The sequence below is a fragment of the Jaculus jaculus genome, chromosome 3 (genome assembly GCF_020740685.1).
Source record: "Jaculus jaculus isolate mJacJac1 chromosome 3, mJacJac1.mat.Y.cur, whole genome shotgun sequence".
NCBI classification, from domain to species: Eukaryota; Metazoa; Chordata; class Mammalia; order Rodentia; family Dipodidae; genus Jaculus; species Jaculus jaculus.
The window spans coordinates 171891619-171909677 of NC_059104.1; the positions used below are offsets into that span (position 1 = coordinate 171891619).

The 18059-nt window shown below is 37.2% G+C and overlaps 2 protein-coding genes across 2 annotated transcripts; both read right to left on the minus strand.

Moving 5' to 3' along the window:
- Positions 1 to 3226: 3226 nt before the first annotated feature.
- LOC101599229 (olfactory receptor 52E2) lies at positions 3227 to 9202 on the minus strand. The gene is made up of 2 exons (XM_004650964.2): positions 9189 to 9202; positions 3227 to 4267 (listed from the first exon to the last, which is right to left on the minus strand). The coding sequence occupies exon 2, from the start codon at positions 4178 to 4180 to the stop codon at positions 3227 to 3229; it is 954 nt and encodes a 317-aa protein (XP_004651021.2). The 5' UTR covers positions 4181 to 4267; positions 9189 to 9202.
- A 3568-nt stretch (positions 9203 to 12770) lies between these two features.
- Positions 12771 to 13667, minus strand: LOC101598631 (olfactory receptor 52D1-like). Its single transcript, XM_004650962.3, has one exon. It carries the CDS (start codon positions 13665 to 13667, stop codon positions 12771 to 12773), a length of 897 nt encoding a protein of 298 aa, XP_004651019.2.
- Positions 13668 to 18059: the final 4392 nt, after the last annotated feature.

An 18059-nucleotide genomic window follows, 5' to 3' on the forward strand; every position in this document is an offset into this window, starting at 1 on the left:
GTAAAAGAAATTCAGCCTGTACAACACATAGGGGAGGAGACCTAACATTCTCTGGACACTGCATGTATACACATCTGCCCACGCACACACACACACACACACACACACACACACACACATACACGCACACACATGCACACACACACACACACTACAAATACAAAACACACACATCACATACTGCAAACACATATGCCAAGAATTAGTTTGAGTGCATTTCTGATTTTCTGTTAGGGCTAGAAGAATATTTTATCAAGAAATGTTACAAAGAAAGTGACGGATGAATGAAACCTAACACTTTTGTAAGTATGAAGAGATGCAAATGGAGCAATCAACTGAGCTGATTTGGAAAGTTCTAAAAAATCCAGAAATAATAATGTTTCATAGAAAGCCTAAATGTAGTTTTCTATTCTGAGGACTATGAATGCCATGAGATGTAGAATTTTTTTCAGTTTTCTCTGTCTGTGATATCAGAAGATTTTTCCATTATATAAAATAGTCCCTGACCATTCTATGTCTTAAAATATTTTCTCTAAGACCTATATAGAGAGGGATACAGTTTTACATATGCTCTATTATCCTCTGTATATTGTACTTTTCTGAGTTTTCAATAGCATCATGCACCAATTTGCTCAAGATTATTTTGATGATACTTACTTTTTACCTCTATTTATGGGATTGATGAAGATGCATTGATATTTTCTATGGTATTGTCCTTTGAAAGTTCTTCTATTATTCAGTGTATACTGGCATTATTTTCCTTTGGTTTCTCTATTTTCAACTTAATTGTATTCTTTACTGTTAACTTTTTTGTTAGATATTTAGATATTTGCTTATCTTTTGTAGTACTGAATATGGATGGTTAGGTAATTGATTTGAGATCTTTATTCTTTTATATAATGATTTTCAGTGGTAAATTTCTGTCTAAGAATTGTTCTAGCTTCACATATTTTCTACATTTTGTCATAAGTTTTATTAAGCTAAAATTGAATGTTATATCTTAGATTATTTAAAAGTGAACTTTTATTTGTGACATATTTGTGAATTTCTCTAGTTGACTTTTGCTATTGGTTTACAATCATATCCTACTGTGACCCAAGAGCATAGTTTGTCTTACAGAATGTTCCATGCTTACATGAAAAAAATATATAGTCTATTGTCATTGATTTGCATAATTTATAGTGTTGCTTATATTTTCTACTTATACATTGTTCTTCTCACTGGTTGTTTTATTATTTATAGTAGCAAATTGAGGCATTGGTTACTATTTTTAATTATTTCTTCTTATATTTCTGCCTCAGATATTTTGTTGATCTGTTAATAAATGTATGCATGTTTTCAGTTGTCATATTTTTTCTAATGGACTGCCCTAGAATAAAATCCTATCAATCATATTAGATTAACTTTATTTCTATGTTAATAGTGAGGGGTGAGTGGAGCTATAGAACCAAGGCCTCTAGTGTGGGAATTAATTTTAGAAATAAAAATGAAAGAAAAATATGTATGGAAATGTTTTTCTGCAAATTAAAAATGAGTTATGACTGTTTTAGCAATTAAATTGATTGTTTGGCTGCTACAACAATACAGTATTGGCTTTAAGAGTAATTTTGTTTTAATATTTTGTTGCAACTCCATATTTCATCTTGAGCCCAAGCTAGAATCCCCTCATGGATCCAAGGTATCTTTAGCAGTTTTAAACCTCATATATGTCTATTTTTATACAGAGAAAATAAATCTATCTTTGAATAAATAAATTAAGATTGACTTGGATTAGATGTGATATAAAAGATTGTATGGGATAATATGCTACAAAATTATCAAATCAAAGCATGTATTCCAGGCAGGGCATGGTGTTGCCTGCCTTTAATTCTACCCCGTGGAAGGCAGGGGTAGGAAGCTTGAGTTCAAGTCCACCCTGATAGTGCATAGTGAATTCCAGGTTAGTCTAGGCTAGATTAAAACCCTACCTTGAAAAATGAGCAAACAAACAACAAAAAGTAAGTATTCCATTTAATTTACACAGAGAAACCAAATATTGGAGATAGTGTTAATGCTTACATGAAATGATGCCAAAGATAGTAAAATTCAGGTGAAAGATACTAAATCACATGTTTATATTTAATGTGTCATTTCTCAAGCCTGACGTTGTCTTGGATGATTCCTCAAAATCCCAAATTGTTTATTAGAGAAATCCAAATCTTTAACTCCAAATAATCATATCTAACTGAATATGTAGAACAGTGTGTAGAATGATGACAAAACTGGCCTTAACAAGGGAAGACAACAAAATGATGGTGAGGATCACGATGGTAATAAGGAACCAATGAACAGTAGGATTATATACATAAATTGTATAGATTGCAGAGAAAATACAACATATTTTAAAATTGTGTATCTATGTACATAAAAGATGGCTGAAACTATTAGAAGACATCTCTTTAACTTGAAAGCAGAAGGTAGACTATTTGGGTAGAGGAAGGGCTCAATGAGCTGGGGGTGGGGGAATCGTGTTCTGCCACTTCATCTGTCATGGATGTAAGACAAAGTGACTATACCAAGCACCAAGCACAGTAATATACACGTAATTCAGGTGGCATAAAGGAGCCTATTTTATTATATGATCAATAAAAGTACTTAAAGGGAATATCTTATGCATGAATTTAGTTGCATATTTATGCTAAAATATATACATGGCCAGAATATAAATTTTATGCTACTTCAAAGGAAAGGCTAATTTAAATTATAATAATATATAAGGAAAAATTGAAAGAAACAGATGCTATTTTCTTAGGTGGGTATGCTGCATAATTTTGGACTCTGGGAATTACACAAAGTGGTGGAAACCAACATGGTTGCCATTTTATCCACAGCACCATGTAATTAGGAAAGTAATGCTCAGAAAAATCAGTACAGTCATATATTGAGAGATGAAATCACAGAAAATGTCAAAATTTGTGAAAATAATGAATGCATTAAAATATAATAGAAATATCCAGCTGATATCAAGTGAAAGAGAAAAATGGCATTAACTGATAATGTAAATTTTAAAGAAACTGAGATGTTCAGCTAAGGAATGTGTTCATACTTTGAGAAATGCTATGAACACCAGGTACTTAAATCCTTAAAGATAAAAGCCAATGCAGTCTCCTATTGGAACATAAGTTTTATTCTAAGACTTTTCTTTCCTTAACTTTCGTAGTGAAACATATTGTCATATAATCGTGGATTATTCCTTTTCTTTTCCTTGCATGTGAGATAACATTTTTTTCACATGGTCATAGATCTGCTTGGTTCTGACCCCATATATGACAGGATTGAGCATGGGTGGTACCACCACATAGAGGTTGGCCAGGAGGATGTGGATGTAGCGGGGAACGTTTCGACCAAAGCGATGTGTCATGAAGGAAAAGAGGGCCGGCGTATAGAAGGCAAGGATGACACAAACATGTGACCCATATGTGCTGAGGGACTTGAGTCGGGCCTCCTGAGAAGGGAGACGAAATACAACAAGAAGTATCTGTATGTAGGAAAGAGCAATGACTACGATGTCACACAGCATGTTACATATGGCACATAAGCCATAGATAACATTGATCTTGATACTGGCACAAGACAGGCGAGCAAGACCCATGTGCTCACAGTAGGTATGGGGAATGACATGATGCCCACAGAAGGGCAAACGCAAGACTAGAAATACAAATGGAATGACGAAAATAATTGCTCTCATCAGTATGATGAGCCCAATCACAGAAACCACCTTGTTGGTGAGGATGGCAGTATATCGAAGTGGGTTGCAGATGGCCACGTAGCGGTCATATGCCATTGCTAAGAGGACTGCTGACTCCATAAGCGTAAATTTGTGGATGAAAAACATCTGGATGAGGCAGTCTTCAAAGATGATCTCTCTGAGGTTCATCCAGAAGATCCCAAGCATCTTAGGGATGGTAGCTGTAGAGAGGCCCAAGTCAATGGCAGCCAGCATGGCTAGCAAGTAGAACATGGGCTGGTGCAGGCTGCTCTCAGTCTTGATCACCAACAGAATCGTGACATTTCCTAGGAGTGCAATCACGTACACCATGCAGAAAGGAAAGCCGATCCAGATGTGAAAAGATTCTAGCCCTGGGATCCCCAGCAAGAGAAAGAAGGAGGGATGAAACTGGGTGTCATTTGGAAGGAGCATCCTGTTGGGGAAGGCATGAGTCACTGTCTTCAGCTATGTTTGCTGTTCCAATGGGCAGTGCACCGTGCAGTAGTCTATAGTGAAGACCTGGGGATAATGGAAGAGACTTGTGAATGTGTGTGCCTGCTCTTCTGCAAGTCATGCTCTCAATTTGAAATGCACTGTGAACAGAATCCTCTAGAGATGTGACATGGCAAACCTAAATTCTTGGCCAATGTTATATAGTAAATAGCAACATACCATTCTGCATGCTGATTTTAGGTGTCCTTCTTTTTAAGGCCTTATCATTAACTTAGAGCTAATACCTATAAATCATTTACCTCAATACTTTTCATGAGCTGCTATCTCTTATTATTATCACCACTGCCAATAGAACATCCTTGAATTTTACCATTTTACTTTCTGCTAGTTCCTAAATACAATGCCTGTAACTCCTAGTACCAGAGATTGGTTGCTACTCACATTGAGCTGTTGATTGGAGAGACTGACGAGGTCCCCAAATCAACACAGTTTTCTGTCAAAGCATTTGATTACCTGCCTAAGGCAAAAGCTAAGACCCTATTGCTGAAGATACCATATGCTGCTGACATAGAACATGGAGACACCTGACTGGAATTCAGAAGAAAGCCATTCCCCAGACAGTTAGCTTGTCTAGTGCTGGAAAGCACTGCCCTAGCTACTGGGGAAAGTGGCCAATAATGGTCTGAGCAACTAGAGGTCTAAGCTACTCATAAGCAAACACCCTGACAGGATGTATACACCATTGCAATAGTGGCAAACAGCCTTGGTGGGTAACCAATAGCTTTCTGATTGGCTAAGAAATCCACTCAGTATAAAAGAACCCATGTCTGGAATTGGGAACCAGTTCAGAATCCTATGGAGAAGAAGATTATGTTCTCCAGTGTTAGGCTATCACCAGTCTTTAGCTAAAAGAGAGGTTGCATACATCAAATTGTCCTTAAATTAATGATGCTTATCCAATTTAAATTATGCTAACTCCACTCTCCTTGGAGAACCAGTTCTTTTTCAGAAGGTAGTGAGACTGGAGGAGATAAATTACCCCTCGCAATTCAGCTAAGCCATAGCCGAATCCACAGGGGAACTGGGAAGACCAGCAAGAGTGCTGCTTCCATGGCGAACCTGATATGGCGAATCAGCACCAGGGTGCAGGAGACAGACCCTAAAGATACTCAGTACCTACTACAGCAGAGATCCAGAGGCTCCTAAGAAGTCATTACTGAAGTAGGCTTAAAACTTACCCATCACAGCTTGGAATTTTGCAGAAGATGTAGTGGAAAGATTGTAAGAGCCACAGGTTAAGACCAATGTCCAGAGGCATTTATCCCTCCCCCAAAATGTAACTGACTACTGTTCCCCCAGTGCATAAACCACAACCCTATGGGAATATCTGCAACCTCACTGAGGAGCATCCTCAACAGAATGGGGGCAGGAACAAGGGAAAAGAGGGTGCCAACACAAGATGTATCCATATGAAACATATTGTTAATAAAAATAATAAAAAACATAAAAACAATCTTCTTCATTGAAGATGCAAGAAAAACAAGACAATTGTGGACACCATTTTTTTCCTGAATATATAACCCACTTAATAAGTTGCTAGTAATAGTCAAGAAATCTCATGGAAAGGAATATCTAAAACTCACTTTGACAACACATATACTAAAATTAAATTACATGCAAGCTTGTAAAATGTCTCTATTTTCAAAATGTAGTATTTATGAACAATGGGGTATTTTTCAATCATAATGAAAAAAATGTGGTCTTTCTTTCACAGGACAATGGATAGAAGTGGAAGACACCAATGCTAAGGTAAATAAGAGTGACCAGAAAGACAAGCAGCACATGTTTTCTTTCACATGGTGTCACTAACAATAATGACAAAAATATCTTTTAGCAGAAGAAGGAATATTAGGGGCTGTGAAGAGAGTCAGAGGTATAAGGAGAGAGGTCAGTTGGGAAGATGATAGAGGAAGCGTGTGTGGACATGATGAACACATGATTCATCCATGGGTAGAAGCATCATAGTGAATACAATTAATTTGTGTAATAAATATATGTTAATAACTTTAACAAAAATAAGAATATAAGGCAGTACCATATTTTGCTGACAAGTAAGTGTTATCTACCCAGTTTTATATAAAAATTTTTTATACTTAAAATTTATGATGAACCAAACTACAATTAATTTTTCAGGTAGTGTCTCTCTCAACCAGGCTAACCTGGAAATCATTATGCAGTTTCAGGGTAGCCTCAAATTTATGGTGATTCTCCTGCCTCTGCCTGGAAACTGCTGGGATTAAAGCTATGCACATTTATTTTACATAAAATTGTCACCAAAAATTAATTCATGTCCACTTTGAGGAAGAAACTTGCCTTTTAGTTTCATCACTTAGAAAGTTATATAAATATATAACATTAAAATTATTCAGGATTACATAGTTCCTTTTAAATTATTTTGAAGATCAAATTGTCATTCAAGAAAGGTATGCCATAACTACTGTAAGTCAGTATAAGTTTGGGATAGCTATGATTGTTATTATAATTACATGCTAGTCTAGGATGTATATTTCATACTATGTTATATGCACTACATATGCTGCACTGAAATATATAGTTTTCTTATGTATATAGGCATTAAAGAGACATACATTAAAACGGGGAAGATTGGGGCTGGGGAGACGGCACAGGGGATAAAGTGCTTGCTATTCAGGCATGGGAACCTGAGTGTGGAACCCTGGACTTATGCGAAAGCTGGGTGTAGTGACATGTGTCTGTAACCCCATCACTGGGGAAGGGGAGACAGGAGAATCCTTGGGTGGTCCTGACTAGCTACTTAGCAAAATTATCTGACTCTAAGGTCAAAGGGGGACCCTTTCTCAAAGAAAAATAAGGGCTAGGGTAACTGAGGAAGAAACACAATATCAACCCCCTGCCTCCAAATGCAGTATCACACAAATGTGTACACACACACACACACAGACACACAAACATAGCAAAAAATTGGAAACATGGTAACAAAGTAGTATTTTGCCATGTGATTTGAAAATCAAGTCAAAGTACTAGTACTGATATACATATATATATGTATATGTATATATATACTTATATATTTATATATATTCACAGCTTAATAGAAGCACAAATAACAACCAAAAGATCATATGCATATATGTGAGCACGTATCCTTCTGTCACATTTTGGTTGTTTGTTAGTAATAATTAGATGTCTTGTGATAATTTTACTTTATGCTTTTAGCTTTCATAAATCCAAACCTAGAAGTTAAGAGTTTATGAAATATCATGTTTTAGTAAAATAATTTTTTTCAGATACACTGAAAGTAGGTGTCCCCACTGGTACTTTATAACTGGGTAACTTTGCTTAATGTGAAAGCAGTCATTGAATATCTCAGCTGAGTTAGTAATATCTTTTGTACTTTCTTTCATTATTGTTTATCTTACTTGAAGGATTTTAACATTGCTTCTGACCCTATTCACTATAATAATATAGGCACATTATATATATCCACGTGTAATTCAGTCCTTATTTCTGTAGAGAAGTTTCTTTGTAATGTTAATTTGGACACTAGGGATAAGAATTGAATAGTCAAATATCTACTTTTAAAATTCAAAAATATAAAACTAGTGAAGAAATTTCAAACATATATGATAAAATTGTTCATTTCTAATGCTGTCTTATTGTAGTTTTGCATTTCATGAACAGTTTACTCAACCTTTTCACAGAACCAGAGATCTCAACATTCACCTGTCTTCAGGATCCAGAAAAATTTATCTCATGGCATACATATTTATTTTTGCCATAATAGTATAATCTATATCATATCTTATGAAGGTTCATATTTATATTCTATACGAGATAATCTCTTACTCCATTGCCTTGTACTATAAGATGCCAATGCACAAAATGCTATGTCTATGCAGACAACCTCACCGTTACTCACTGCTCTGGTGGTTATCTTCACACGGCCTGCTGAAGAGGTATGGACAGCACTCACTACAAGGGCTGAACTTCAGGTTCACATAGTCATTTTTTTTCTTGGTTATTTCATCTTTTCCAAAAACATTACATGTTCAATACTTCTAAAATTAAGTTACTCATCCTGTTTCCACAACGTAGCAATTCTAGCAGTATCTATTTTGCTATTGTCTCCCTCTGTGAATGTTATTATCACCCTGTGACTTAGTTATTTAAAACTATGCGTTTTTCTTTTCTTTTCCACTTGTTCAAATACAGATTCTATTGACTTTTCTTTATAAAAGATCATAAGCCTTTGGTGCATCTCAGTAGTAGAGCAACTGTCCAGCTCTGCACACAGGTCTGGGTTCAAACCCCAGCATAATATCATATCATATTATATCATATCATATCAATCTACCTATCTTATTCATCATCATTATCATCTATCATGTGTCTGTCTGCCTATATATGTATATCAGTACACTTAGTCTATATTCTAACAGGATTAAATGAAACCGTCATCATTTCTTAAGACTATCATAGCATGGTGATACATAATCACACTGTGATGAAACAGCTTCATGACTAATTCAATATGGATTTGAAGGCAATAAATAGCAAGTATTGCTTTTAGCTGTGTGATCTTTTACAGATAATTTAACATCTCTATAAACTAGTTTCTTAACTGAGAAAGCAGAGATGAATAAGGTAAACAACCTTTAAACCAGTTGTTAGTTTTAGAACAGACAAGGTTTTTTAAGACACTGTATCATATTCCAAAGATATGATGTCATCTTTGATACCAGGCAGAAAAACTTTTTCTAAAAGGCATACTGACTGGATTCAGGATAAAATCCAAGCACTGCTGTATTATATGATCTTTAATGGGTCAAAGTCTTTGCCAAAGCTCCATCTTTATCTGTTGCCCAAGTATGCCCCTTGCCTCCTGTCCTGTCTTGCCCGCCTCTTTCTCTTTTTACATAAAATGTAAACTGAAAGATCTGAGACTCACCAGCCTGAGCCCTGGGATGGAATTCTATCTGCTGCTTCTTGCCTAGCTTGGTTTTAAGTGGCCTTTGCAATTTGCCAAGAGTGAACATTCATTAACATATTCCCTGGAGCCACTCTTTAACAGAATACAAAGTCTCTGTGGATTTTAGCTCCAGATCTGTCCCCAGCCATGGCAGATTAGAGAATGAATGCAGGGGAAAATGAGGTTTTCTGCATGCATTTGAGAATTCTGGAAACCTACTGTTGGCTGCTCTGCATTACCGCAATGATGTTACATAGAGTCCAGGGTGTCATCCTCCCACACTTTCTCAATGATGAGAGTAGAATTTTGTGGCCAAGAACAAAGGGATCTCATTCCTACTTGCAGCATTGTAAATGTACTGCTAACACACACACACACACACACACACACACACACACACACACAGTCAGATAGAAAGTATATGAGAATGTGTCAGGGTCCTTTCCCACTGAAAATGAATTCTAGACACATGTATTGCATGTATCACTTTGTTCATCTGCCTTTAAGAGGAGGAATTATAAACCAAACTTGGGATGGAAGGCTTTGCAAACAAGCCCCTTTAACCACAGAACCATCTTCCCAGCCTTCACCTGTTCACTCTATTTTTCTTAGTTACTCCTTTACTTTCTACTTTGATTAATTCTTTTTTCATAGTTTAACAAAATATTCACAATGGAATCCGGCTATATTTATCCTGAGTTAAGCAGATGCTAACAATATTTTTTCATTATTCCAAGTAAATCCACTTATTCTATGGTTTATAAAATCTTTAGTGCTTCAGATCTGTCATTATACTGTTTTCTCCATTTTCCTTCCCAAGAAATAATAATAATTATTATTATTATAATTATTACAATAATTATTAATCAATATATCTCAAAATTTAGTCTACAGAGGCTGTTAATGCCAAGGAGTGATTCAGGAGTGTGAGCAGCTCAGTGTCATTTAAGTATGTGTTTAAATTATTTATTTTGTACCCTTTATCCATATATAACTTCTGTGTTCATATGCTTGTGTGTGTGTGTTCATTTATTGTATGGAGTGATGGGTTTAATCACTGTCAATTAGATAATCTATTGTGACCACATTTAACCCCATATGTCCTTCCCTTTCTCTCCTATCTTCCCCTTTGCTTCTTTTACTAGTCTCTTTCTGTCCCCATTGTCCCTTCTGCTTGTGTGTGTGTGTGTGTGTGTGTGTGTGTGTGTGTTTACATTCTAAGTCTATAAATACCTTTCTGAGTCTGGCTAATTTTACTTACTATGGTTTCTCCAGTTGCATTCTTTTATAGTGAATGTCACTATAAACCACTCTTATACTAAGCTGTGAAAACCTCAAAGTTTCACTAACCTCAGCAATGAAAAAAGGGTGCCTACTTTCTCCTTAGTCTTTGAAGTCTTACTTACAGCAATAAGACAAAGGAAAAATTAAAAGAAGGATTCAGGGCTGGAGAGATGGCTTAGCGGTTAAGCGCTTGCCTGTGAAGCCTAAGGACCCCGGTTCGAGGCTCGGTTCCCCAGGTCCCACGTTAGCCAGATGCACAAGGGGGCGCACGCGTCTGGAGTTCGTTTGCAGAGGCTGGAAGCCCTGGCGCGCCCATTCTCTCTCTCTCCCTCTATCTGTCTTTCTCTCTGTGTCTATCGCTCTCAAATAAAATAAATAAATAATTAAAAAAAAAGAAGGATTCATATATTAGAGAAAGGTGTCATATTGTCCATGTTTGTAGTGTAAGACCCCCAGAACGAGGACCCCACGCTCTGCCCGGAAATGGCGACACCCCAAATCACTCACGAGAAACGGTCTTGATGCAAACAGCAAGAGGATTTTTATTCCAAGCATGCTGGGGCCCACAGTCGTACACTGCACAGGGGTAGAGGACTGCAGAGCCCCGAATGCAGGAATGGGACAGTTTTTATAGGGTTTCTAACAAAGCCTGTGCATTAGACCAATCATTTTTTTAACATCAGGAGCCTGCGGGGTGCGAGCCAGTCAGTTTGTGCCACTCCATAGTTTCTAAGCCAATTAGTTTAATTTGTTCAAGCCCCTCGTGGACCAATCAGTTTCCTATGACCTTGGTGGTCAGCATTTGTGCAGGTCCTTGGGTGGGAGTAGCAGAGTGTGGTATCAGTCTCCTATGACCTTGGTTTCTGAGGCAGGCTGCTACGGCTTATGGTGCGGGCTACTAAGGCTTATGGTGCAGGCTATTTACAGAAACCAAATAAGTGGTTCACTTTATTACTCATTTCCCATCCTTGAGGGCTATCTCATGCCCTTTTACCTAGTTTTATATTAGGAGCGGGCTCTGATATAATGAGAAGAGGGATTCTTTACTTGCTTCCAACAGAGAGTAAAGCCTGGAGGTTTGGAATCTAGTAAATAGTTAATAAATACTGATTCTTCTCACACTATTATTCTGAAGGAGGAAGAACCTAGCTTTTTTCTAGTCATTATGGAATTTCTCTGTGTTTCAATTCACATAACCAAACCAATTTTGAGCCCTTTAAAAGGTCATATAGAGAGCTTTAAAATCATGGGGGTCATGACCTGCACTGTCCTTTCACATTTTGAACAATTACAGTTGAGCACATGTCACATGAAGTTTTTTTTTTTAAGGGGGGAGAACTACAAATTTTAATGACATAGTGCACAGATAACTCTTTCACTTTAAATCGATGTATCATACAATGGTTTTAATGTCGGACTTTAATCATTTAAGAAAATGCTGGTGAGGTTTACCCATGATAAACATAGCAGAGATCTGGTTCAACATCCAGTATCTTCCTCAATCACTCTCTGATTAACATATGGTCCATCAACTTGGCTGGAGTTACTAACCAGCAAGCTCTAGGGATCGCTTCCCTGCCTTTGCTAAAGTAGGATTACAGATTAACATCACCATGTCTGGCTCTCACAAGTGTGATGGGGATTCAAATGTAGATCCTCACGGTTATGCAGCAAGCACTTTACCCACTGAGCATTGACCCAACCCTTCAAATGATTACTCTTGAACAGAAAATAAGACTTTTATTTCAGAATATTTCCATTAGTTATATGAAAAAAATACCCAAATGAAAAGATAATCTAGTTACATCATCTTCCATCCAAGTACCTACCAGGCCCAGCCCTGCTTAGCTTCTAAGATCAGATGAGTTTGGTGATATGGCTGTAGACTACAATTACATCTCTTTAAGCATGCAATTATATTTAAATAGATTATTTCCTACCAAAACTATAATTGTATGATCATGAAAAGAGAATCTTAATGAAGAAACACCATGGGTAAGATATTTTATTATTTTATGTAGATGTTAATTGCCAACAAAATAATTTAATTAGATTCTTTTTGTTGTTGTTGTTGTTGTTTGATTTTTTTGAGGTAGGGTCTCACTCTAGCCCAGGCCTACCTGGAATTCACTATGTAGTCTCAGGGTGGCCTCAAACTCATGATGATCCTCCTACCTTTGCCTCCCCAGTGCTGGGATTAAAGGCGTGTGTCACCATGCTCAGCTATCAATTAGATTCTTTAAATCTGAACATTTTTAGGAACCTGTCTCTTATCTTTTAGGTTCTTACACCATAAATAATAGGGTCCAGCATTGGGGGGACAAGAAGGTACAAGTTGGCCACAAGTATGTGTACATGGGGAGCCACTTGGTGCCCAAACCGGTGGGTAAGAAAAGAGAAGAAGGCTGGAATATAGAACACTAAGATGACACAGACATGTGAGCCACAGGTGCCCAAAGTCTTGAGTCTAGCATCCTTGGAAGGCAGGTGGAAGACAGCATTGAGGATGAGGATATAAGAGCAAATGATGAGTATGAAGTCCACCCCAGCAGTCAGGAAGGCCACAGTGAGGCTGTAGGCTCTGCGGATGCTTGTCTCAGCACAGGCAATCTTGATGAGGGCCATGAACTCACAGTAGGTGTGGGAAATGATATTGGTTCTGCAGTAGGGAAGCCAACGTAGCAGGAAAGGGTGAAGACTCAGAAAGGCTGTGCCCCGAAATACAATTGCCAGGCCCATACCCGCAGTTACAGTGTGTGTCAGAATAGCTGAGTGTCTTAAAGGGTTGCAAATGGCTATGTACCGGTCAAAGGCCATACATAACATGAATCCCGACTCCATTGTGGAGCAAGAGTGAATCAGGAAGACTTGAGTGAGGCAGGCTGCAATGTGAATCTCTCCATTGTGGAACCAGAAGAGGCTGAGAAGTTTGGGAACAGCAGTAGTGGACACTACAAGGTCAGCCACAGCCAGCATGCAGAGGAAGAGGTACATTGGTTTGTGAAGGCTGGGGTCTGTCTTGATGATAAACAGAAGTGAGAAATTTCCCAGTAGGGCTAAAACATAGCCTATGGAAAAAGGGATGGAGATCCAGGTGTGTATAGCCTCCAACCCAGGGATTCCAACAAGAATGAAGATTGATGGATGAACAGATGTCTTATTGTAAGCTGACATAATAAAGTCCAGATGTTGAAGCTCATTTGTGTTGGATGTTTCTGCAAAAGCAAATGTCTATAAGACATATATAACTACAGGTCCATTGAGTAATGATAATGGTTACATGTATGTAGATGAAACATATTTCATCATCTCATATAGTTAAGTAAAATTACTCTGTCTTTTAAAAGGCATCACTTAACTAACTGCAGTTTAGTAGATATCAGCAGTAATGGCTGCAAAAATTGTATTCTTCTTGAGGTCCACTGAAACTTTGCATCTACTTACACATGTACTGAGTAAATTCAATACTTTTAACCAATATGTTAACATTGATATTTCTATTACTATATGAATTTGTAAGTTTTGATATGAATGATGTGTAGATACAAATGAAGAAAGATAAATCCCCAATCCCAATTTAAATGCCTGAAAATAGTCTCTATTGCCAAAGAGATGAAGAGATTAGAGATTAGAGATTGTGAATTAAAAAATTAAAGAAAGGGCTGGAGAGATGGCTTAGTGGTTAAGCGCTTGCCTGTGAAGCCTAAGGACCCTGGTTCGAGGCTCGGTTCCCCAGGTCCCACGATAGCCAGATGCACAAGGGGGCGCATGCGTCTGGAGTTCGTTTGCAGAGGCTGGAAGCCCTGGCGTGCCCATTCTCTCTCTCTCCCTCTATCTGTCTTTCTCTCTGTGTCTGTCGCTCTCAAATAAATAAATAATTAATTAAAAATATATATTAAAAAAATTAAAGAAGGAATCATGTATTTGAAGTAGCAAACATTACTGAAAGAAAAGAGTGATATATAAATATGATGGGCGGTGGTGAATATAAAATTATCATTTTTTTAAGATTTTGGTCATATTTTAGCCAAGTAACAGTGTGTCTATCCCTTTAAAGTAGGTAACCCAATATAGGAAAATATGTCAAAACTTATGTAGCAATCAGAAGGAGTATTACTCACATCTTGCTGTGAATCTTTAAAAATAATATCAAGAAAGATCTGAGGACTTTGGGTTAGGAGATGAACACTTCATGGCACTATTCTGAACTTGTCACTGGCTGTGGAATGAAACACACAAAAGCTTCTCTTGATTAACTTTACTATACATTCCATTCAATCTTGTATGATTTTTATTTTGCTTACATGGTTCTAACGTATTTTGTGATATCCGTGCCAGGTACGTATCATAATTTACTGTTTAAATTTTTTGGCTCGTGTATGTGTGTTGTGCATGTAGTGTGGTGTGTATTATGGTTTTTGCCTTTGTATGTGTGCACCTATGCTTACACGGGGAGTCCATAGAAAAACTACAGGTGTCTTCTATCTCTCGTCATTATTTCCGGCTGAAGATGGAGTCTCTGCCTGAACACAGAAATGCAGTTTCTCTGTCAGACCTTGCTTGCCAGTGAGCTCCAGGGATTCCAGTCTTCGTTTCACACAGCAGTGGAGTTCCGGGTGCGCATGGCCATGACCGCTGTATTAGTGAGCCACAGCTCACACAGCCCTCTCAGCCCTGCGTGCTTACATGCCAGCGCTCTCCCTGTATGCCATCTCTCCAGCCCCTGTACATGATCTTTTAAAAATTTATTTTGTTCATTTTTATTTATTTATTTGAGAGTGACAGAGAGAGAGAGAGAAAGAGGCAGATATATAGAGAGAATGGGCATGCCAGGGCCTCCAGCCACTGCAAACGAACTCCAGACGCATGCGCCCCCTCGTGCATCTGGCTAATGTGGATCCTGGGGAGTCGAGCCTTGAACTGGGGTCCTTAGGCTTCACAGGCAAGCACTTAACTGCTAAGCCATCTCTCCAGCCCTGTACGTGATTTTTAAAGAGTTCTAGAACATCACTTTGAAAGTCACAGAAATCCCCTATTATATAGTTACATTTTTCTTTTTTTTTAGACAGGAATTTAATAATAGAGTAATATAGCTTGTCTGAGTCTTGTACGATCTTTGAAGTTTCACACTGCATGGTTGGAATTACTTTCACTATTTGACCTTGAGAGATTCTAGGGATGGATATTCAATTTGAATAAGGAAATTGTTGGCTAGAACATGCCAAGGGAACATTGGGAAATGTATGTGGTGATATTGGTGAATAATATACACTCTAAGATTTAAGGGAAACCAGATTGTTGAATCATTATGTAGCAATATGAAAAAAATTCTAAATGGGTCCGTGACTAATGTGTCATTTATTTTCCTGATAGTGTTTCAGGTAGCTTAAATTTAAATTTATTCTGTACATAGAGGTGTGTACAAACTCAGTCAGTTGCATAATTTTAAACAAATGAAGATGCATGTTTCTTTTCAGGCACTGACTCCAGAAACTTCATGCTAAATTTGGCTCACTGATTATGCTAATCATGTGACAGTCTGCTGAAGTTGCTACAAATAGAAATGATGGGTATCAGTTTTTATATTCTTTTTTTTTTAATTTTTATTTATTTATTTTTTTGAGAGCGACAGACACAGAGAGAAAGACAGATAGAGGGAGAGAGAATGGGCGCGCCAGGGCTTCCAGCCTCTGCAAACGAACTCCAGACGCGTGCACCCCCTTGTGCATCTGGCTAACATGGGACCTGGGGAACCGAGCCTCGAACCGGGGTCCTTAGGCTTCACAGGCAAGCGCTTAACCGCTAAGCCATCTCTCCAGCCCGAGTTTTTATATTCTTTAAACACATATTCAAACACTAATCTATTGATGAATAATGATGAAATCACATTGTGGTATTCCACAAAGATTCATTTCCAACTACACCCACTCAACTAGGAAAACTTACCCAACAGAGTCATTTAGCATAACCAAGCACTCACAATATTTGTTTCTTTATAACTAGGTTTGAGCTAACGTATTCATCATAGTTTCTTCATTTTGGCCCCAGGTGTACCATTCGGTCTTTTCATTTTTATTTGTTGTCCTTTGACATTTTTATTTGCTCTCAATTTAATGCAATTTAAATTTCTTTCTAGTTATCCTTACCTTAATACAATTTAAGGATTTTTTTCAGCAAAAAGCAGGTGGACAGATTTGCTGTGAAAAAAATCACAATGCAATAAATGCAAATGTTGAAGGACTTGTAATGAGCTTTTTCTTTATACAATAGGGAGACAATAGGATGAGTGAAAAAGACAATGCGACAGGGAGAGAAATAGGGCACTTGTGACATGAACATGAAAGTTGAAAGGAGATATGGAGGGAGATTTCAAGCAAGAAAGGGGATGAAGACAGAAGGAAGGGCAATCAACAACAAAAATTGTTTGAAAATGCAATATGAAAGTTAATACTTTGTATAATGATTTAAAAATAAAATAACATGGATGATATTAAAATCATATAAATCACAGGTTACAAAGACTGCTTCCATGTGTTAGTGCTTTTTGGATTAAAGTCCAACTTTTAAGAAAAATTGAGACATTTTAAAGAAAGCTTATATGTTATCCATTATTATTAACATAATACTTTGGAAGAATAGCTTAATGATTGTATTAAACATATACACCTGGAAATTCCAGAGTACTATAGTATTGTAAATATGTGTAAACCACATAACAGTGAATCAAAATTTCATCTATATCATAATGTCTGATTAAAATATTCTACATATTTGTATTACTATCATCTAACTATAGGTGAAATATATTATAAAGGAATAATATAAAGGTTGGTCATATAAAATAAATACCATATTCCATAATTAATGGCTTATAAATACAAAATTTAAATACATGTGCCTGTATATAATGTAAGCATACATAATGGGACTGTTACACAGAACCTAATCTACATGGTTACCCATGTATTTGAGTATTCAAGTGGGAGACAGAAAGAAAGGAATGCACACAGTATAATTTATACTTATTACTGTTCTGATCTAGTAAGCTATAACAAGAGATCTAATGATTTTATAAATTATGAAATTTGCAAGAAATAGATGGATGTGGAAAGGATTAGACTTAGTGAGGTAACCCAGGCCCAGACAACCAAATGTCACATATTCTCTTTCTCGTGTGGATCCTAGCTACAAATGATTGGACTTCTATGTGAGTAGGAATAAAAGTCAGTAACAGAGGCCAGTAATCTAGAAAGGATATATAAATGGCATAGAAAGGGGGGGGGGACTTAATAGGATGGTATTGTATCTATGTAAGCAGAAGAACTGATTAATGGGGGTGAAAAAGGCCTAAGTGGGTTCAGGGAAAGAGAGTGAGTAAAGGAAAGGCATAGGTAGGGCTAATCAAAATCTAAGAGGATATAAGCAAGTCATCTGGAAACTTACATTTTTGGACAATGGAATACCCAGAAGCCATAGATTGTTACTGGAAAATTTTCAGTGCCAGGGATAGGATACCTTCCAAAGAGTTGCTGGAAAGGGAGGTTCCCTGATGCCCCCAAAACATTA